Here is a 23,449-nt window from a genome sequence, read left to right on the forward strand (position 1 = left end):
TGGAAAGAAATATAGTTCTGATAATCCATAGATTTATTCACATGCAGAGCACTAAACTGAAAAGCAAGGAAAGAGGGAAAAAGTTTCCCATGCTCCAAACAAACTGTCAGATGTATTTCCATTCACACATTGTAAATGGCACAGACCTTTGGTTTTTCTGTAAATGGAGAGAATAACTAGACTTATACACAAAGGTCTCCTTTCCAAACCATATGCTTTCAGGGCAATGGAAGCTCGGTCTTCTTCACTGAGCTGGGTTACCATTAGTTAATCATATGGTTGCGCAGCCGTGCCGCAATGTAATGGATTGTGATGTGCATCTGCCAACAGGCTCTGCTCTGCCTCACACACATGAAGGAAGACTCTGTTCACTAAGAGCCAAGCTCACTACATCACCACTTCTTACTTCACTTCTCTTTTTTTCTTGTTGCAGAGACTGAGAAGATGAAACCAAAGTGGCTGACCAAAAGTCTGAGCTCAGCTGTCTGATTCTGTGAAAAGAAAAATGTGAAGAAGAAGAAGAAGAAGAAGAAGAAGAAGAAGAAGAAGAAAAAAAACCCTGTTGGTTTGTTGTGATGGGTGAGACCAATAAAATAAGTAGAGAACATACAAAGTAAATGGAGACCACAAAATGTTGCATTAAGTCTAACAATGGTAATATATAACAATAGTCATTTTTATTTCTGAATACAAATATAAGCCTCATATGATGGAAAATATGGAATGCTTTGCAAAATGTAAATAACCATAGAACGCAATGTTGTACAAATGTGCAATTTTAACCTTATATTTAATGAACATCTTGAGAAATATTATAGTTTGTTATTTTAAATATATGTGCCCATTTTCACTTTGATGCCAGCAACAAACTCCAAAAACAGTATGGAGCAACAAAGACTGCAACATTTGTGTAATGCTCCAAAAAAAATTAGTTTAATCGTCCACAGGTCAGTGACATGACTGGGCTTAAAAAGAGCATCTCAGAGAGGCAGAATCTGGGCAAACCATTAGACACAAATCAAGAATCCCATTCCTCAATTTAAAATAGTAATCAAATTGGGACACAATTCACGTAGGACACATAATATCATTAAAAGTTTGAGAGGATCCAGAGAAATCTGTATATGCAAGGCACCAGACCCAAAACCAGTATTAGCTGGCAGTGGTCTTCAGGTCCACAGAGCTTTTAAAGCCCTCAGTGTCAGCGTTGGACTGTGTCCACTGATGAAGGCCTAGAGGATGACCAACACAAACGTTGCAGCGACAGATGAGCTACTGTGTCTGACCTTACTGTAGATGTAAGGTGGACCAATGAGGTAGGTGTATCTAACAGAGTGGACAGTGAGTGGACACAGGGTTTAAAAACTTGAGAAGCACTGCTGTGTCTGATCCATTTGTTCTAGACATTTGTTTTGACAAAAAACACAAACACATTGCCAAGTCAGTGTCACTGCAGCACTGGGAATGATCCACCACCAAAATCATACCTGCTCTATGGCGGTCCTGACCATTGAAGAGCAAGGTGACATGGGGATAAGAAAGTATGCAGAGAAACAGGCGGACAACACTCTATATTTATACAGAACTACAAAGTGCTCCTCTATGGTCTGTAGAGTTGATAAAATGGATAATACAAGGTAGGTGTTCCTAATCCAGTAATTCCTAATACATAATAGTCCGGGAGAAGAAATTGGGCGTATGAAATAATGATTAAGGTACAGAAAATATCACCACAGTCACAGCAAAAATGACCAGCACCGTGACAGTTTTTCTGAGTGTATAAATCCAAAGCAGCTCCAAAGCACTTTATTATAGGTGTGATTAACACTGTTGACATTGAGGAAATAACTCTATGTAGGTTTTAATCACAAAACCAGCATAGTGCATGTATCCGTGACAGACTCTGCGACTGTAAAACAAAAATATGTTGTCTTATTCAAGCAACAGATCTGAGCTTTTAACAGAATTCATAATGAAGCAGATACAATAAAGCAACTCAATAAAGCAACTTTGAATGATTAATTCACTACAAGCTTGAATTAAAGCATCCAAAACACAAAAAAACACAACACAATCTATATCAACTTTGCAGATATGGAAGTCATGAAGGCCATGTCCACATGATCTGCTTTTTTCCCCTGCATTTTGTTTGTTGTTTTGTGCAGTTTTAGGTCACTGAACACGGAGGACTTTTAAAATGCTCTCCAAAGTAGAGATTTCTGAAAACGTCATTGTCACTGTTCTCGTGTTGACGAAGGTAAACGGATATTTTCTGAAATCCGTCACACAGCATGCCTGTCTCTGGCTGTAATTCAAATACCTCCTAACTCCCTAACAGCGAAGTACAAAAGTCATTAAACGACAACATACATGCAGCTAGCACTAGATTTCAGATTCCCACATATAAATAAATATAAACGATGCTGTATTAAAAAACATATAATGCGATATTAAGATCTAGATTCAGTAATTCCATGACTTGCGTAGTGCACTACATAAGGAGTATGGAGTGATTTTAGATCAAACCACCGTGTCTCTCTCATGCCTCGTGGTGTTTTGAGGCCTCCCTCTTAAAGTGGTACTATGGCACCCTACTGGACAGGCTTAATAATGCAGCCGTTTTCGTATTTGTCAAAAACACAGAGAGAAATACGTCTGTATTCAAATAAAAATCGAATCTGTGTAAATGGGGCCTGAATAAAAAAATAAATAAAAACACAAACTAATGAACGCAATAGTTTACAGGGAGGCGGGGTGTTATAGCTATGTAGGTCATATTTGGCTTTTGGCATGGTGAAGTTATGATCATTTGTGTCTATATGCTATACATAGCATACTATTATGTCTTTTAACCAACTGCAAACGTTTTAAATTAACAATTTAAATAAAATAATACTTCTACTCTAATAATAATAGTAAACAAACTAAAAGTAACTTAAAGCAAAGGAATGAATGCTATAGCAGGGTAATTACTCAAAAATGAAGTAATACTGAAATGAGTGCTTCAGCACTGCCTTTGTGCTTCTGTCAGACAAAACTTTTTTTTTTGTACACAGTCTTTTCTACCCAGCCTACTTGAAATATCTGTGCATTTTGTAAAAAAAATTAAAGGGCATTTTATCCCTTAGGAATCTCTGATTACACCAGCATGATCAAAGCTTGTGACCGTTTCAGGATAAGATGCTTTAAAATTAAATCAACCTGAGCATCGACACCAATTATAGTCAAAAACACAGGCTTTGAGCACTTTGTACGTTTTTGTTTTTATGCGTATAGTCAAAGTAAAAGGCTTCTTTTAAAGAAACTGAAAAGTTTTGACTCTTTACTACAAGTTGAATACAGTAAGGGGGTGTGGGAGGTGTAAAACTGCTGGGAGAGAGAGAGAGAGAGAAAGAGAGAGAGAGAGAGAGAGAGAGAGAGAGAGAGAGAGAGCAAAAGGGAAGAGACTACTGTAAAAATCTATACAAGACTCAGGCATGGTAAACATTGTTTCATATGGTATATAAAGGCAAAATCAGGAGCATACAAAAATGTCTAAACTAAGCCAGGTCTCCTGAGGGATACAAATCTGCAGATACCTATAAAATTCCAATTAATACGTACATATATTTGGGACATAGCCAGCTGCATGGTTCATTATTACAAAAGTTAATATGTGCAAAAATTTTACAGTGCTACATACTATGTTCACATTCAAGTAATTCTGTGAAATGTCAGGCTGAATTTATTACATTTGCTCATTTTACTCTGATATGGGATCCAGGACTTTGTGCTGGTTGCAAAACCCCATAAAGATAGTAGGTGCCTAACAGTCATCTCCAGCAGAAAACTCAAAAGTGTATGCAGCTTAATAAATGAACCAGGGGAGCAAATTCAAACTATGAACAAGACAAACCTGAGAACCAGCTTCTTGGAATGTAAAGACCTAAAGACATAAAATCCACAGGATAACAAAGCTGCATGAGGGAATTCAACCCCTTTAGATCTCCACTCAAGCACAGCACTGTATGCTCTTAAACGGGTTTGGATTCACACAACTAATGTCCTTGCAATGAATGAATGGAAAGATTATTTTCATCAGGGAAACCAGGTTAATGAAAACCTGTTCAGAGCAACAACACACGCAGCAGTATGGACAATAACACTTAGGTCTGAAACGTATTGTTGAAGAAGCCCTCGAAGTGCGACAAGTCACAAGATCATGTGTGGGTTCCCTAGATCCTGTTTCAGCACGCAAGCTCAGACTGATGAACAATCAGAACAGATAAAAGAGATGTGTATTCCAATCCCACAATGCCCTGTATGGAAAAGAGGATGATAATATGGCAGCAGCACAATAGCTCTGCCTCAGAATCATATTTTATTTAAGCTACGAGAATGTTTAATCAGATCCTTTCAGTGAATCCCAATATGGATCAAAGAGAATAGGAGAGCATATTTGACAAAAGTTATCAACATTTCCTTCAGAAGAAAGGACCGGATTTTCTCAGAGAGGATTATACAAGGAGTGTCCAAAAAATAACTACACCTACAACAAAGTAATTTTAAAATATTCACTTGGGGTGAACAGAGGATATCACCACATAATCAATTCAATTCCCCCAAACAGCGAAGTAATTACGAAAGCAGTTGGGTGTCTTTTAACAACAAATTTAGAATGCAGCCATTTGTTCGCTTCTTTTAAAGATTCATGCGATTTGTGGCATTATATGAAACACATAAAACACGAACATTGTTCAGAATGTTCCCCTCGGAATATGCAAATGCCCATGAATGGGGCCAGTGCTCAACGCTCCAGGCGAGCTGTATAAAGAACTTGATTCATCCGATGGTAAGAAAGACTTGGAAACCCTGAGTCCTGACATTCACACGTCTAAGATGTCAGAAAGCAGGGCCTGAAAAACACAAAGCTCTCCAAGTACGCAAACCTAAGACTTGTAAGTTGAATCACAGGTCCATATTAAAAGAGAAACCTACAAGTGATTTTATAGGAGATATTTCTAACGAGATTAGATATAAGATATTAGATAAAAACCATCGTCATCATAACAGCATTTCAGCTTCAGATGTGGAAAATTCCACAGGTTTTTCTGTCGATCCTTCAGCTGTTAGAAGACAACTCAATGCTCTGGGTCTGAAGCTGATAAGAAACCATTACTGAGAAAAGCAAATATGCCAACGAGAACATTTTCACTTGAACAATGAAACTGGATATTTGTAGTGGGGAGTAAGATTTTAAGGGATGATGTCTTTAAATTTCTTAGTCGGATTACTTTTGCAATCGTGAGATGAAATAAATCCAACTGAGACAGAACTTTTGGGGTGTAAAATAATCTCTGCAGATTTCTCTAAAATACTGAAAAAAACAAGCCTTCTAAAATGGAAGTTGTGATAAAGGCATGTGTGGACACACTAGTTATGAACCTATTTTCATTTATTGAGGGGTTTTAGGTTTCCAGATTTTTTTAATGTTGACAAAGGATTTGTCTTTAATAGTTAATGGTTGTGACTGAAAATTAAATAAATTAAGGGGGGGGGTCTCTGATATTTGCACAGTCCTGTCTCCTCACTTCATCAAGTAATTTCAGCAGTAGAGGAAGTTTCTTCAAATAAACGCGTAGCTACATCTTTTGTCTACATTCTACAGATTTTTTGCAAGATTTCACCAGCTTTGTCCTCCTAGTAGACCACATTATATTAGACTTTTTAAAGTTTTTTTTCCTCTCCTCAGGTATGATGAACTAATAAGCATTCCTGTTAATCCTAAATCACTGTATCTAGATAGCTTTCCCTGTTAAGAGTAATTGCCTACAGATTCACAGCAGCCAAGAAATAAACAGAAACCCAGCACAAAAAACAACAACGAACAAAACAAAAAACAATTCTAACAGCTCCAGAGACGTAATGAGATGAGATTCGTTGTGCAAGTCGTCAAGAGTCGAAAAAACCACATGAAATTCCAACACCCCACACAATGTCAAACTTGCAGCCCCTATATCTGAGGTAAAAATGTTGTCTTACATTATTTCATTGAGGCTCGACTCTTCGGAGGATCATTATTTCTTCCTCTCAATGTCCAAGCACAGTTTTTCCCACTTCACAAAACTTTTCTTTCCAAGGTTCCTGTCCACTTTCAACGCGCACAACGAGAAGATGTCAGACAACACCGAGCATATTATCACAGGAGAGTAAGAATAAATCTTCCTATGTCGAAGCTAGACGGCTAAATCAGTGAGAATAACCTGTTCTCCGCTTAGCTTCCAGATGCTCGGAGAGCTGAGACACTTTACCTCAGAGAGTATTGTCGAAAGAACAGCTGGAGGCCGTTCTCCACAGCGCCCCACCCTTCAACACAACAAGCCCCTCGGGTTCACAGAAAAGACCCAGATTTAGTCCTTAAATACGGACAACCTGTGAAAAGAATAGGGAAACTGGAACACAGCGACGTCGTTTCATTTTTAAACTGATTGTAACTTCCAGACTGGTCCGGTAAGCGTGTAGCTTTTTGAAAACACACCATTAATGGCCATTAAGTACACGCTACAGCATCAGGAAAATAATCAGAAATGACATTCGCAGAAAGTGACACCCAAAACATCAAACACATTTTCTTCAAGCAGTTCTAAGTACTTCATTGTCCGTCCAATTACTGTATAAATATAGTATATATTATTTTCAAAAACAATTGCTCAACTTAAATTGAAACTTAAAAACCCAGCACACCAAGAATGGGATTGGTTCCTTATATATATGAGATCAGAAACACTGGCTGTCTGAATGGCACACTTCAGTTTCAAAGCTGAAATGCTCATTTCACTCATGACACACAAGGTAGCAACATAAGAATCAGCTTACTTCTTTTTATTCCCTGTTCTCCACAACAACTTAAAAAACACATTGCCACTGTCCAAACAAAATAGTTATCTCGAAAATAGTTACTTTATAGGAGAAAGAATATCCTTCTTAACTTTCAATGGATGTCAGTGTAAAAATATTTCCTTCCAATAGAACATTTCTATTGGTCCGTTCATTATGAAATTTTCACACCATGTAAAGGACAGCAGCTATGTTCAAATCGTGTAGTAAATTAAAAATGGACATACATGTTTTTCTTTGGAATGCCACAATATTCATTCAGGCCTTTCAGAAACATGTATCTAAAACATGATTAGAGCTAGATGACTGTGACAGTTTTGATTGTTTACTAAGTCTTGCATGTTTGTTAAAAGTATTACTTTATAATTATAAAAGTATATTTTACTTTATAACATAAAAAAACCTCTTATTTTTTGAATGTCACTTTTGTAAGCTTATGTGTCTTTTCCAAATTATGTTATCTAATAATCTATTGTATATATTTGTGTATTAAGGTCTCTTTTTCTCTCCGAAGGTCTTTGTAGCAGGTTCATGTAACCTTGGAAATAGATGGGTGAACCAAAAGCTTCAACAAAGCCTTGGCCAACTGTGTAAGCCTCTGTTTCGGTGTCAGGCAAGATCTGCCAATCAGATAGGAAAGTACAACAGGATCGGATAACAGAAAAAAAATATTTCTCTTATCCAGTACTCATGGAGATTACAAAGCAAATCATAGGTTTGGTTTGTTTTTGTTTAATCATAGCTCACACATTTTGCACTTGGTAATAGTTACTAGATAATTCATGATAATTGATGATGACTGAAAAATTGAGCCATTTTGTAAAAATCAATGGAATTCCCATTTATCACAAAGCATTCACAGGGAAATAAATGTCCCCTTTGCAGTAATTCCTGCTCATAACATCATTGTGATATCTGTTTTTTTATATATCTGTGTTCTTTCTGTGTCTGTATACGTTTCCTCCCAAAATCCCAAAACACACATTGTTAGGTGGTTTGTCTGTACAAAAGTGTCAATAGATACAAGTTCCTCAGTGAATGAGGGAAACCCTGCGATGGAGTGTGTGTTCCTGCCTTGCACCCCATGATTCCGTGTAGGCCATGGGATGTCACTAGCTACATTTGGGTGGGTGCCATCATTGCAGAAAATCAACCTGGGACCAGTGACAGAAAAAAACAGTAGAGCTGAGAAGAACTGGGCAACATAGGTAGCATGCAGTGGAAAAGCACCAGCAATGTATAGGAGACACATTACATGTAATGTGAACAACCCCCCTCATTTCCAAAGAGTGAACACACATTGTTTATGTTATATATAACTGTGTTATGTACACGGTGGTGCAGCAGGTAGTGTCGCATTCACACAGCTCCAGGGGCCTGGAGGTTGTGGGTTCGATTCCCGCTCTGGGTGACTGTCTGTGAGGAGTTGGTGTGTTCTCCCTGTGTCTGCGTCGGTTTCCTCCCACAGTCCAAAAACACACATTGTAGGTGGATTGGCGACTCAAAAAGTGTCCGTAGGTGTGAGTGAATGTGTGTGTCTGTATTGCCCTGTGAAGGACTGGCCTCCAGGGTGTATTCCTGCCTTGCGCCCAATGATTCCAGGTAGGCTCTGGACCCACCGCGACCCTGAATTGGATAAGCGTTTTGAGATAATGAATGAATGAATGTTATGTACTGTGGTCAGCCTAGTGTTGGAGACACATCTCCAGATGTTTGTGTGTGTCTCTTTGTCTGTGACCTTACTGTCATGGATAGGTTAAATGTGGAGGCACAAATTCATTGTACTGCTGTGCAATGACAAAATGGCAAAAGTACTTTCCATGTTTTCTAATCACATCCTTCTCTTTCAAACTAGCACTTCATGTAAAAAATAGTGTAATCTTATAAATGCCTTGTTGTTGCCCCCAGCAAAACAATGTTTAGGCAGCCCTCTTCCACAGCACTTACAGGATTTTCCAGGAACATAGCCCAAGCTGAGATCTATTTAGAAAGCTTTACTTTTATGAGTGCTGCACTATTACAATGGTCATTAAACAAGGGCCATAAATTGTACTGTACAGCTTTGTGTCATTTACTAAAAAAATCTGTGGTTACATGTCTTTGGATTGTTAGAATGTTTGTGATGAATTCATAATCAGCTCAGTGGGAGTCACAGCCAAATAATAAAATGGAAAAAGTAATTGAATCTTTTAAATCATGTCCTTGGACCTTTTTGAGCACATAACACATAACACATAACCACCATCTTCATGTTTACACTAAATCATTTTCTTTCATATACAGAAAACAAACAAAAAGCCACATACACGATGATGTTGATGCTGAAAGTGGGGTGCGGAAACACTTGGAAAATTAACCTCCTTAAGGCAAAGAAAAACGTTGAGAGAATGCAGTCAGGAAATATCAAAGCCTTTTGGTGAGGAGGTGGCGCATTAGAAACGTATTACCTTGACCACTGTTGAGTCCACTGCGTGTTGGGAGCAATCCAGATTGTGCGGAAAATCTCATGTGATTTTCATTTGCATCCCCTCTGCTGCCATCAACAATGAGGAAGGAAAGGATTCAAATACAGATGTTTGCAGTGATAGCTCATTCAGCATCCAGATAAGCCCCTTTGCCCTTTTCTATTATACTCCAGGCTACAAGCAAGAGATGGAAGGAAAACAATAGCCGTGGAAGTACAGGTTCAACGACGCAAAAGCGTGTAGAAATCAGCCCGAACCATTGATTGCTTCCTGGCCACATGGAGTAACCAAGCCAATCATTTCACATATACAGTTCATTCCCCAAGCCTCTACCAAGAGCTGTGTGGTGTTCATAATGTGTCAATGCAGAGTCTGAAAAACACTGTACTGTACTAGACACTACTCAGCTCTACTCACATTTTGGTTCCTGGTTGGCTTTCCAGAGTGGCTTGCTCCCCAAAACAGAGCCGGTGTCAACACAAAACACAACCTTTGGAAACCACACATGGTAATGGTGGCATTAAGGTTAAGCATTTTTACTCACTGTGTATTCACATGTTGCTGTTGTTTTTTGGGACTCAACACGACTCAAAGCAGCGCTTTGCAATGTTTACATATAACGGTCTACTTTCTATGCTGCTCGCTGAGAACTACTAGTGAGCAGGTAGTAAAACGTCCCCAGATCCAGGTACCAGGAACCAAATCAGCCTCATAGAAAAGTAAAAAATCCAAGTAGAGTAGGTTCCATGAAGTGAAAATTTACCATAATACAGTCAATCGACTGTTTAGTTTGCTCTTTCTAGGTCCCATCCCATTTCTGTGTTCAGGTGGCTGCCAACAGCACATAGCTACTGAAGAAGGAACATTATACATGGCAAAAGCAGGTGAATGAAGAATAATTGGAGGTTAATCTAATTTGGTTAATACCAATAAACTCAACACATTAGTCAAGTATGTGTGAAGATGTGGGAGCAAAAACAGCTTGATAAAACTTTTTAAATGTGTTTAACTGTTTATAAGACACTCAGTCCTGCCAGTCCTTTGTTTTCTGTATGGATGCTTTCTTTATTCATCTCCCCACAACTATTTTTCTTTAAAAAACAAAACAAAGAAAAAACCCTAAAAAATATATATATACATTTTTTTTTAGGGTTTTGTCTGTTTTTTTTTTAATAAAAATAGTTCTTACACACACACACACACACACACACATACACACACACTTCCATAGCTCATTAAATAAATTCTCTGGCCAATGTTGCTTTCGCATTACTGTCTTGTTCTCATGCAGTTGTCAGCAGACAAACACGCCAGTCAAATGTTCGCTGAGCTAAAAGATTTATTGTTGATTGCAATTTAACTTAAACTAATGGCAGGAAGTAACTTGATGTTAACACAAAGTAACTGCAGAACCCTTCCACCAGAAAAGAGAGTAGTGCATAAAACAATAAAAAAGACAGGTCTGCTCTACAAATGGGTTAGTGCATCTCAAATATTCAAATACTCAGAAAAAATGTCAACGTTTTCTCTCAAGGGGACGTCCTGACCCATTCCTGTCCAGCCAGTGTGATTCAAAGTTTTGAGAGACCATAACCAGAATTCCTTGATTCTAATAATTAATTGGGGATATTTATCAAAATTGTTTTAAAGGATGTTTTATGATGGATGATCATACACCACAGCTTAGAATCCTCATTACCCTCTGTTAATGAACAGCATCTGGAGATGCTGAATTAAGCGATATGGGAGTCCAATAAAGCTGCACTTTTGGATTCAGGCTCGGTAGACAGCTTCAGTGCAGTTCAAATGGGCCAGATCGCAGATAAAGTGGGAGGACTTTTTCACTCTTTGCCAGTGGTTAGGAGCTTGAGGGCCTTTTGCAGGTTCTGAACAGCAGTGGAGACATCTTCATACTGCAGCGCACTACCAGCATATTTACAGTATTTCTGAGCCCGTGTGAAGTCTTCCGGCGTAAGCCGCACATCACCTAAAACACACAATAAACATGATATGATTTTATATCAAAAATAATAAAAACTGCATATACCATCAAAAATATATACCTTAAAGTTAAAGGTTAAATGTATAAGTATTTAAAACCGCTAATACGTCACAAGACTCTGTAAAACGAGTGAATTATGGAAGGAAGTTAGGGTCAAATTTGGTAAAATTATTAATTGGCATTAAAATAATTAACATGTAAAACTTTCCAGATGAATCACAAACGTTAAGCATTAATGTTGACAGCAATATTTATTATACTTCATTGCAAAATATAAATATAAATATGAACTTTAGCACTAAAAATTAGGGACTTTTTGTGGAGTTATTATTCAGCACATCATGAGAAAAGCATATCTGAACTGTTGTGGGAAAGATTTAGGCTGTGTTCACATTACAAGCCTTATTGATCAATTTAGTTTTTTTTTTTACTTAGAATGGATTTAACTGTCTCACATTCATAAATGTAAGCAAAGTGTATATATTAATAAATTACATGGGCGCATTAACATATTTATGCACATCACCTCCCTTACCAAAGAAAAATAAAACACGTGCGATGAATCTTCACATTAAAACTGAAAAAAACTGAATTGCTAGTAGCTCATTTGTGTATCACATTGTATATAATTAGAAGAAAGGTGGAGAGAGAGATAAGAAATTGGCTACATACTATATAGTGCACACTTTAGGTCATGAATGAATGGCTTCTGCACTCATGTAGTGGGTTGTATGTCAAAATATAAAACAGTTTATAATCAGCTATAAAGCTTCCCATCTTCCAGTCAAACTAGTGCCCTGTATGTGTCACTATAGTGGCAATAGTGGATTACAATCTGTGAAGTGCACTATGTAGGGAGTATGGTGCTACATGGGGACTCAGATCTGATTTGTCATGTCCACACAGCTCTGAAAATATCAGATGAGATTCACTTCAGCCTGTTAATGTGAACAGAGACTTACACTGATGGTTGTTAAAGTTCAGCGTGTCAACAAATGCCCATCCACACAGGTAGGTTTAGTTTTAAAAATAGCTTTTTTTCCTGTGTTGTGGGGCACAGAAAACTGAGGTTTTTAAAAATACTCTCCAAGGTGAAGATTTTGAAGAATGCTGTTGTCACTTTTCTCATGTGGATAAAAGAAAACTCAAAACGTCAACCAGTGCCTGTCTCTGGCGGAAATTCAAACAGCTCCTCACTCCCAATAGTGAGAATAACATACGCCCTAAAACTACAATGTATACATACAGATATCACTAGATTTCAGATTCCCACATATGAATAAATATAAATGACGTTGTATTAGAAATATATAATGGACTATTAAGATATAGATTCAGTAATTTAATAACTTGCAGCTGGTATCAAACTACATAGGGAGTATGGAGTGATTTGGAATTAAACCACTGTGTAAATTTAAACACAAAACTAATGCTTTCATTAGTTTTCAAGAAAACCATATTGAAGCAACTTTAAAACTGAATTTTCTGTCACATCAGCACTCTAAAGCACTCTAATGTGCAAGCCATGTCTGAGCACAACGGGATCTAATTCAGACTTCATGTAATTAAATGGAAGGGAATTTATATAATTTTAGGAGGTAACAAATTCATCAAAGCTATAGAAGCCTGTGAATATCCGGTAACACATTTGTTAACAGTTGGTCCAATATTAGTCGGCAGCTGGTCCAACAGGCCCAGTGAATAATGATTGTTTTCATTAGAGATTGTATCTGCATATGCAAAATGTACTTTTACATAGTGAAGCTGGTTGATCCACATCATAGTGTGAAAACAAGAGCCTAATTCCTATATATTTTCACCAATCTGTAGTGTTCAGCTTGTCCCAGTTTCAACACAGGTCACATTAGCCAAAGAAAAACAAAGCTGATGAGCGGCCAACCCACTGGTTTTGCTGGAACAGTGCTCCCCGTGTTTGCTACAATGTAAGCAAACATCCACTGCATGTCTGAATATGTCAAACTTTTCAAGTTATTTGTCAGCTGGTATCTAATATGTGCCAATCCAACCACTAATACATTTAAGGGGCTAACATTAACATAAAAAGATGACCTAAGGGACAAGGAATATTTTGCAGACTGTTAAATGTACCTTCTGGCTTGTAAACTGCTTTTAAAAAGGCTCAAGCACATGTTTATCGTGTCTTATCAAAATTTAATGATGCACAGAAGACTTTTCATACATTTTGTGCACATCTTTCCAGTGGCCTCCATACTTTGCCACATGGCCTGGGGATTTGCTTTGGGTGGCCACAAAAAATTTCAAATTATAGGCTGCGCTGAGGCTGAACTACTTTTCCAACACTTACCAGAAGCTGAGTGCAGATGTTGGTGGGCATGAGGAAACATTATAGCTCTACAAGGCACAACACACACTACACTGACTGACAGTTTTGTGATGAAGCCAGGATAAGAAGCCTGGACAGGGACCACCATCACCATCACCATCACCACCACTGTTGCTTAAAAGCTTTGGAAGCATTCTTTTAGGCCATTCTGGGAAAGTCACTTTTTTTTTTAATCATTGTCTTAATATCTGGCTCATATTTCTAACTCATGGAATGATGCAGCCTCATACAAGCAGCATATACAAGTATTAGCGTATTAGTTTATGCAAAATGTAACTCAACATGACCCTAAAACAATAAACTAGCTTCTCCAAGTTCAGCTACACGCTCCCCAGCTAATATCTGCCAACGGAACAAGAACGCAAGGCTGTCATGCATTAATATGTAGCTATTAAATATCATTTAACCCAACCCGAGAGCTAAATTGCTTAATTAGTAGCTCGAATGCCAAGGCGAGCTGCGGATTTTCTCTTATTAAACATGCACTGCTGTGACACCACGGCTGTTAGTGCAGTAATTTTCTTTTCATCAAGCAGAGACAGTGATTATTTGGGGTTTGTCTGTGGTCACAGTCAAAATCCAACCCCCAACCGCCCACCACAGAAACCTAAAGCCATGGTTCTGTTTTCCATAAGGGCTTTACAAGCACGGCCAATTTGTGCCAGCCTTTTTCCCTGTGCCTTTTCTAGCTGCAAGCGGGGACGAGTCAGGCTGGAAGTATGAGACGGGTGCAGTTCTACGGGCTCCCTTGGTTTTGGCAGGTGTGGTGTTTGGGTGAGATGGGAAGGATTTGATAGAGGTGGAGTAAATTGATTTTGAGTTTTGCTGTACCTTCTTGGCTGGTGCTGATGAGGGAAGGGTCCACTACGGGCATGGTCCGAGGAACAGGCACTGGTTTGGCTGGCTCAGCTGCAATGAACAAAAAAGTATACATATATGTCTAAATGTTTGTAGACAAAACATGAAACTGTATCCGTTTTCACGGTAAACCAAGGTAAAAATTCCTGACGGTTAGTAATAGAGTTTTATTTAATTACTGCGGTATAAAAACCTCCCATAAATTACAGTGTCAAAAAAACAAAACAAACTACCAAACAGATTCTCTCAGAAACAGCTCCGCCAGCCCAGCACGTAATGTGGGTTTGTTTTGTGTCAAGGGAAACATGGTGCAATGACAGAACCACCGTGTGTTGCCCAATCTCCTCCCCATCCTGATTTCACTGCCCAAGGGCCCTCAAAACCAGGGGAGGTTTCAGGAACCAGACTGGAGTGAGTGAAGACTGAGGAGTAAGCTGGGCTAACTGATGTTTATGCTCTTCTAAACACAAGCGTGGTAAATGTAAATGTGCAGGTTGAGTCATTTTATTTAATTGTTAATGATGAACAAGATGTCCTATGCCAAACATTACGTATGCTAACCAGAATTACAAACTTGCCATTCCACCTTAAATGGCACTATAATTATTTTCAACTGTTTATCTCCCCCACCCCATACACACTTTAAATTGACAATACAGTTCCACCTTAAATATTTTAAGTGCATTTTCTTTAGTGCGCTGGAGCTGTTTGAAATATAAATGTTTAGACTTAATTTAAATGGTGTATACATTATGCTGCTATTTTTTGTTATTCAGTACAGATATGGTGAAATTATTTAAGTGTGTATAAAAGTAATTCATTTAACACTTTAACAATACAGTGATAATATGAAAACAAGTCTAGTAGACACCTTAGAATTGGTGACTTCAGGTACTTAATACTGTACATACTGTGGACAATAATGTTCGGTTGGGACAGCACAAACTATATTAAGGAGACATATTAAGGCATAATATTAAACGTGGTGCTCTGGGGTAGCTGGACCAAACTTCAGACCAAATATTAGCTAGAAGGCATAAACCACTCCACAATGGGCTATAGAGCGGCTGAACTGCATTCACTGTAGTGATAGAGCACCTTCAAATAACACTGGGATGAGCCGTTATCAAATCCACACCCTGGATCCAGATTCCAGGCTGGGATTTTAAAATGGCCGGTCAGTGTGCCACTCTACCTGGACAGTTGGGTATATCCTGGCATGGAACCTGGATCCAAGGTCCAGATTTTAAGACATCAGGTCTAGTGTAAATCCTTCTCAGAAAATTAGAAGCAGTTACTGTAGCTGTCTGAAATGAGTTCAAACTTTCTATTAATACCCTTTATTTCAGAACAGATGAAACAAGTGTCCAGAAAGTACTGTGATTTATGAGTGTTGTAATGATGTAATATGAATGCAAAATTTCATTTGAGTTTTGACTATCTAAAACAGATTCCATTTCAGGCAACATGACATTATTTCAAAGGTAAAAAGTTGAGCCCCACACTGACAGGACTGGTCCGAACCTAAGCAGGGTGGCTTGGTGAGAATTAGTCACTTTCATAGCATAGGCACTAATCACAGAGGACTCCGGGGAAACGACCCTGCAGTTTGTTGTTTTAAAAGGTAGAGCAAGCATAACAGGAAGCCAGAGAAAGGGGGGCAGACAATGTGACCCCAAACAGACTGCGATATTTGATAACCCTAACCGGCACATTCAGTGTTTTCCAGCTCCAGCACACCCACCACAACTCAGTAAGGGTGTGTTAGATGAATAAATGTTTCGAGGGAAAGGATACTCATTTTGAAAATAATCATGATGTTTCCCTGAGCAGTAATAGAGAAAACAGCCTCTGTATTTGCTACCCAAGGCTCAGTACGACAGAAACGTAACTATGCAAATATTTTGATTAGGACACTGATAGGATTGGGATTGATAGGACACTACCCCCACCTCCCTTCACCTTAATTTAGGACAGTGCTGCAAAAGTGAATTACATTCTGCAACTGTAGGTGAAACCCAAGAGCAAAAAAATACCATGTGTGCACACTGTGCTTTTAAGTCAAGTATGAAATTGGTTGATGTTCTTGTAAAAATAATCAGGTAAGCAAATAATTTCTTCCACTTACTAAGCAATACTTTGAAATTTAAACGTATGCTCCTGCATATGGGGGAAATGGCAGATATATGGTTTTTAGCTGGAGGAATCAGGTTCAACGTAACCTGTTCAGGCACTTCTGCAATGTTTGACTGTTGGTTTATTTACGAAAGGTGACGGAACTGCCATGGTAACCTCAACAAAAGCAATTACTGTGAAATCCCAGTTTCTCAGCCTCAGTGAGCCACTGAGGAAAAATGATTAGAACATGAGAAGAATGCCAGAATAAACAGACTGCAGAAAGGCAGACCTGATTCACAGTGTGTTTGCTTCTGCTTGTTATTCAGCATGGCACAATTTCCCTTAGGATCTACGTTCAAAGTGTAGCAACTTGAAAAGACAAATGTGTGAAACTAACATTTGAAAAAATCTCTAGATGGTATGGGTGGCTACATTCTCAGACACATTAGATATAATGTGACTCTGGAGAGAAATGATTGTATCTGTAACTTTGAATCAATCATAATTATGGTTCAATATGGTGACCAGTTTTCAAATGTTAGAAACAAATTTTATATAAAATTGTTTTGCCTAGAAAATGAACACATTTTTTAAAAATATTTTTTATTGTAAGTAGTATGTAATTGTAAAATTAACAACCCCCCACCCACACCCAAACTCAACAAATAAGTATTACCGCGTGTTTAAATGTGCTGAAGTGAGTTCTCTGCAAAGGATGTTGAATTAAATTGAATTTAAACCTTTATTGTCCCTAAGGGTGGGCGGCACTGTGATGCAGCAGGTAGTGTCGCAGTCACACAACTCCAGGGACCTGGAGTGTCTGTGTCTGTGGACATTTTCTCCGGGTGACTGTCTGTGAGGAGTGTGGTGTGTTCTCCCTGTGTCTGTGTGAGTTTCCTCCGGGTGCTCCGGTTTCCTCCCACAGTCCAAAAACACAGGTAGGTGGATTGGTGACACAAACGTGTCCACAGATGTAAATGTATGAGTTGCCCTGTGAAGGACTGGCAGGGCTCCAGGGTGTGTTCCCACCTTGTGCTCAGTGATTCCGGGTAAGCTCTGGACCCACCGCGACCCTGAACTGGATAAGCGGTTATAGACATTGAATGAATGTCCCTAATCGAATTTGTGTTGCCCATGATAAGGGGCAACCATGGCCTAATGTTTAGAGGAATGGGCTTAGTACTTAGAACCAGGTTGCTAGTTCAATCCCCTTGATTGTCAGGAAAATCCCAAGACTGATCCCTGGGCACCAAGGATGGCTGCCTGCCTGCAGCTTCAGATGTGTATGTGTGTGTTTTCATTGGCCCTAATCGCTAGTGTGAGTGTGTTCACGGAAACAAATGGGTTAAATTCAGAGGTCAAATTTAATTTAAAATCCACATTAAACATCAACACACAATAACAATACAGAAAACAACTCCAAACATCAGAGAACAAAAAACAACCAAGACTATGGATGCAATAAAATAAAAGCTATCACTAAAACACTTAAACTAAATTGTCCATGTGCCTATGTCTAAACTATTCTGTAACTGAATGCTCCTTGGCACATACGATGTAGACCAGTGATGACAAAACATTTCCATGCATCTGAACCTAAAATGTCATGGAGGAGTCTACTAATGTTTTACCTGCAGGACGGGGGAGCTCTGCAGGTGTGTTGGCTGGAGCGTGGGAGCCAGGTGGAATCTGGATGTTGTTGAAGTTGGATGGAGGCATGGGGGCTGGGCCTGAAACACCACGGAACGAAGGCTGAGGCTGAATAGGACCCTGAGGAGCAACTGAAGGACCTCCACCTTCAGCACCATATTCATCATCTATGAAAGACGAAAGAAAGTATTAACAAAGGATCCTACTCAAAATAATACACACTGACACACACACCAAATAATGCTAGAAAGCATGCAAACATTTTAGACCCAAACAGATGCCTACTAGCTATGATTCAATTGACTGATTTAAGAAATAATTAAACCTTTCTTAAACTGCTAAAACATAACAAATCCTAAATGCAAATGTGAAAAAAGAATCAACTACAACAACAACAAAAAACCATTTACCCTTTTCCACACCAAACCGAAGAGTTGGCAGACCCCAAAGTGCAACAGGGCTCCCCCTTTTTTTCCACTTCAACCATTAGTGGAGCAAGGAATTAATTTCGATCTTTTTTTAGAGTGAGGCTGGGACCTCCCAACTAATGAACATATAGATACATGGGAAGGTGTGTGGGGAGAAAAAAAAATGTAGAAATGCAAAAATAAATAAATAAATGTTGATGTGAAATTACAGAAAGGGAGAAATGTGTAAATGCAGGAATCAATTAAAGCATTTATTTAATTCGGCACATTTTCATTAAAAATAGGTATTTATACTTTTTGTGGTTTATATAATTACACTATTTTTTGGGGGGGGGGGGGTGGGGGGGGGGCACTAAAGCAGTGTAGATCACTGATCAGATAAAAACACTCTTCACAGAACTGTCACTTAAGTCACGCAAACACACCTGTCATTTTAGAAACACACTGACTACAACAGAAATGTAAACATTACTGTTTAACAGGAAGACGATGCCTAAGCTGCTAACAATAGAAAACAATACATAAAGTTGTGTTTGGTTGTCTTCTGTCTAAAGTTAAAAGTAGGAAAGTACATTGGGATGTTTTTAAGAAATTAAATTCTGTGAATGTGGGTCAATATGAGAGACACACACCAATTCCATGTGGTGTTTCATAATTGCTACTGCAATTAGAGTACTCAAAATAATTAATGTACCACTCCAAGACAAATAAAGTGACCGCTGTGGATTGAGCCTGTAAAGCATGAAACGTAAAATTCCTGAACTGTGTGACCTAGCCAAAGGCACCCCATACAGTGCAAAAGTTAGAGAAGCCATCATGTTGTGAGTGAATCCCCACTTTGTCTCAGAAGAAATGAGTCACTCCCCAAATCCCCCTCCCTACTGACCAACTCCCCCAACACCACTAGTGTCAAAGAGCAATCGAGGAGAGAAGCAGCAAGAGAAACAAGCTCAATAGGGCCCCCCTCACACAGCCGCACTTACAGAAAACAGATGTCCATTCCCAACCATACTTCTTAAACACTGGGTGTTCTGAGCGTGGCTATTATTGTTCTGTCCGTGTACATGAAATACAGTCAAGTATAAGTCTTGTGGAGGTGACATTATGTTGATTTGATTAGAGTATGTGATAAATGAACTGAACAGCTGGGATGTAGCAATATGAAGCCCAGCCAAGCTATATATTAAACCATTATTAAATGATGAAAAAACAAGTATTGTGAAATCTCAGCTGACTTTACTATGCTTGAAATCCATAGCCAATCTCATCCTGGGATGCCCTAAAGTGGAAAAACAAAGCAAATATTCAAGCAGATACTGAGGAAACTCCAACAATCTGTGGCCAGGACCACCACAACTACAACTTATTAAAAACCCTCTGTGCAATCCCATTGCTGTCAATGTTTTTCTAAAACTGACAGATTTGATTGAATCAGAATATTAAATGACATCAAAACAAGCTGCAATTATTTACAATATGCTTGCAACAACTATATTTAATGAAAGATAAAACTTTACTGTTCTGTTTTTTCGCTGGGAAGAAGTGAGAACAAAATGAAAAACATATTTCCACACTTCAGCAGGAAACAAAGCTTGAAAATGGTTTGATTTCAACATTCCCTGCAGCATTTTTTTCCCTTCTAGGCTTTTATTTTCATAATTTTTGAAAAATAATAAGGGTTGGGTCAAAAAAAAAAAAAAAAAAATTGTGCTCTTGTGAAAATAATGGCTACATATGGTTGGAGTGCAGATGCTGAAGCGATGGCGGATTAGAGGGGGATGGTTTGCCAGTCCCACAGGACATGCTGGATCTCTGAGCTGGTTCCTTCCGAGTTTCCTCACAGAACTTAATCTCTCTCCCTCCAGACGCCGTCTCTCTGCCATCCCTGAGCAGGACGTGGACACACATTGGACAGCTTTGTGTTGCCACAGCAGAGAGAGTTCGAGATAGGACTGAGATACAACCACATAATGGCCATTCCCATTGTACTCTGAGATAATGATCCGCAACTGGGGAACTGAGTTCAGGCTTTAAAGATGAATGCAAGCATTTAACCCTTAGCGGTCTAGAGCTATTACTTTCCTTTGGCTGCACTGTTTAAACATGATAACCAGGGGCACATTATGACACCCTATTTGCCGAATAATTTTGCTAAAAAATATCAGCTGAATAATTTAAATAACATTACAAGCCTGTTATATTCAGCTGTATGCTGATGTGTGAACAGCCAATTTAAAAAAGAAGTTATAGATATATTCAACTAACTTGCAGGAAACGCTCTAAAGCACTGTGAGATCTTAGAAATGCTGGCTAAAATCTGGACGAATTGTAAGCAAAATTAATTCATAATATATACAAAACCAATAACAATTATAATAAAAATTCTACTCCTCGTTTTTTCTACACAGAACAATCACTGGATTAGGAAAAGCTTCCTTGTATCTACACTCATTGTAGATAATTAAATTATTCATAATAATTATCCAATAATATATTATTATTATTGCTACATTTTATCAGCTCCACTAACCATACAGGACACTCTGTAATTCTATAATTACATACTGTAGTCCACCTCTTTCTCTGCATACTTTCTTATTCCCATTTCACCCTGCTCTTCAACAGTCAGGACCACCACAGAGCAGGTATGATCTGGATCTTTCTCAGTATTGCAGTGACATTGATGTAGTGGTGGTGTACTAGTGTGTGTTACGCAGGCACTAGTGGATCCGACACAGCAGTGCTGCTGGAGTTTTTACAGCCCTCATGTGTCACTGCTGGACTGAGAATAGGCCAGTCCTATATTCTGCCTATAGATTTACCATTTAAAACAGTAACATTACAAACAGATTATTATTTTGGCACGCTTTAAAATGATGGTCCTTCAAGGGTTCTTAAGTAAAAAAAATGGTTTAATATTGAACCCTAAACCCTTTACATAATTAAAGTGTTTTCACGGTGAAATCGTTCTTTAGAATGACAAAGAATGTGCTATAGATGGTTCTATTGAGCACCTTTAAGAAAGGGGTTCTGTATGACACTAAAAACAGTTTATCTATCGTAACAAACTTGATATTGTAACTATAGGAGAACCTTTTGATTGTGCCATATAGATCAGCACATTTTCCATGAATGTGATGAAGGAAACTTTTAATCATGCACAAGACTTGTTTATTATTCGTGGTTCTACATAATTTTTTTTTACTAAATAACCATTGAAGAACCATATTTTTTAAGAGTGCATTTTTGACAGTTGATTTTAAAGGGATTCTTAGTGCTTTAGATGAAGACTGCTGTAATGGCAAAATTGATAAGTGAAAGTAAAACAGAGGCTTGAGTGAAGCATTTGGTCAAACATGCATTGAAATAATCACAAATCCATGCCAATAACCAGTAAGGAGTCTCAGTCTAAATGGCCAAGCTTGGCCTCGACGCGCTGGCCACAGAATTCTGACCCACATTGTGCTGCCTGCCAAGTTCAGCAGAGAATAATAACTTCAGTGATAATTAGTGACAGAGACTGTGGGGAATAAATTACAAACATATGAAAATTTCATCTGGTGCAGAGGACAGGGTGCTGGAATGTTACTTGGAACATGCAAGAAGAGTCATGTAATGAGCCAAAATCCATGAGAGAAATGGACTGCTATGTTTCAACTGCTGGAACCAGACAACATTTAAACTGAAGGCTTGAAGTGTGTTAGATTAAGTCTCAGAAGTGGAGAGCTGCAGAAAAGTCGGAACTAATATTGTTAGGCAATATGGCAAAAATGTAAATATTTTCACACTTTTTACATATCTATCTATCTATCTATCTATCTATCTATCTATCTATCTATATACATACATACATATATATAGGGCGGCACGGTGGCGCAGCAGGTAGTGTTGCAGTCACACAGCTCCAGGGGACCGGAGGTTGTGGGTTCGATTCCCGCTCCGGGTGACTGTCTGTGAGGAGTTGGTGTGTTCTCCCCGTGTCCGCGTGGGTTTCCTCCGGGTGCTCCGGTTTCCTCCCACAGTCCAAAAACACACGTTGCAGGTGGATTGGCGACTCGAAAGTGTCCGTAGGTGTGAGTGAATGTGTGTTTGTCTGTGTTGCCCTGTGAAGGACTGGCGTCCCCTCCAGGGTGTATTCCCGCCTTGCGCCCAATGATTCCAGGTGACCCGCGACCCTAAAATTGGATAAGCGGTTACAGATAATGGATGGATATATATATATATACATACACATTTACAGCTTATGCCTGAGAGCAGTAACAGTACTACTATTTAGCAGCATTTTATTGTTCTGAATGAGTTCTATCACACATGCATACATACTGGAGAGATGGGTATTTAGAGTAATGTGTGTCACAGCCAGACAGGTGGTAGGTCAACACAATAAATAATACTTCAAAAAGTGTAAAATAACCTGCATCTATGAATTGCTGTGCTTTTGTTAGAACAAGCCCTTGATATCTACACTGGAAGTGGCTTCATTTCCAACACAGGCTGCTATTTTGCACAATCACATTTTTACAGTAGTAATGTTGTGCCAAATTTTGACCGCATTCAGGATGACTCCTTTTGTGTACACAAGCTTTATGCAGATATAAAGAGGCTGTAGGCTACATTCTCTTATTTCTATTGTTTCTAGGGGTATGTTTTAAACTTGACACTACCTTTGTGATAAACACCAGAATAT

General features: G+C 38.7%; 2 protein-coding genes across 2 annotated transcripts in view; both read right to left on the minus strand.

Annotated features, from left to right (window-relative positions):
* The window catches only part of adgrg6 (adhesion G protein-coupled receptor G6), a 79,627-nt gene extending 73,148 nt beyond the window's left edge, over positions 1–6,479 (minus strand). The window contains exons 1-2 of the mRNA XM_066676832.1: positions 6,243–6,479; positions 6,022–6,130 (exon numbers count right to left, since the gene is read on the minus strand). Coding sequence (XP_066532929.1) covers positions 6,022–6,023 — 2 coding nt within the window. The 5' untranslated portion in view covers positions 6,024–6,130; positions 6,243–6,479. The remainder of the gene's footprint in view (positions 1–6,021; positions 6,131–6,242) is intronic.
* A 4,190-nt stretch (positions 6,480–10,669) lies between these two features.
* The window catches only part of vta1 (vesicle (multivesicular body) trafficking 1), a 54,281-nt gene continuing 41,501 nt past the window's right edge, over positions 10,670–23,449 (minus strand). Inside the window, exons 6-8 of the mRNA XM_066677389.1 lie at positions 18,316–18,501; positions 14,540–14,617; positions 10,670–11,328 (exon numbers count right to left, since the gene is read on the minus strand). Of these exons, the coding sequence (XP_066533486.1) occupies positions 11,183–11,328; positions 14,540–14,617; positions 18,316–18,501 (410 nt within the window). The 3' untranslated portion in view covers positions 10,670–11,182. The remainder of the gene's footprint in view (positions 11,329–14,539; positions 14,618–18,315; positions 18,502–23,449) is intronic.

This window comes from Hoplias malabaricus, chromosome 7, assembly GCF_029633855.1.
Source record: "Hoplias malabaricus isolate fHopMal1 chromosome 7, fHopMal1.hap1, whole genome shotgun sequence".
Classification (NCBI taxonomy): Eukaryota; Metazoa; Chordata; class Actinopteri; order Characiformes; family Erythrinidae; genus Hoplias; species Hoplias malabaricus.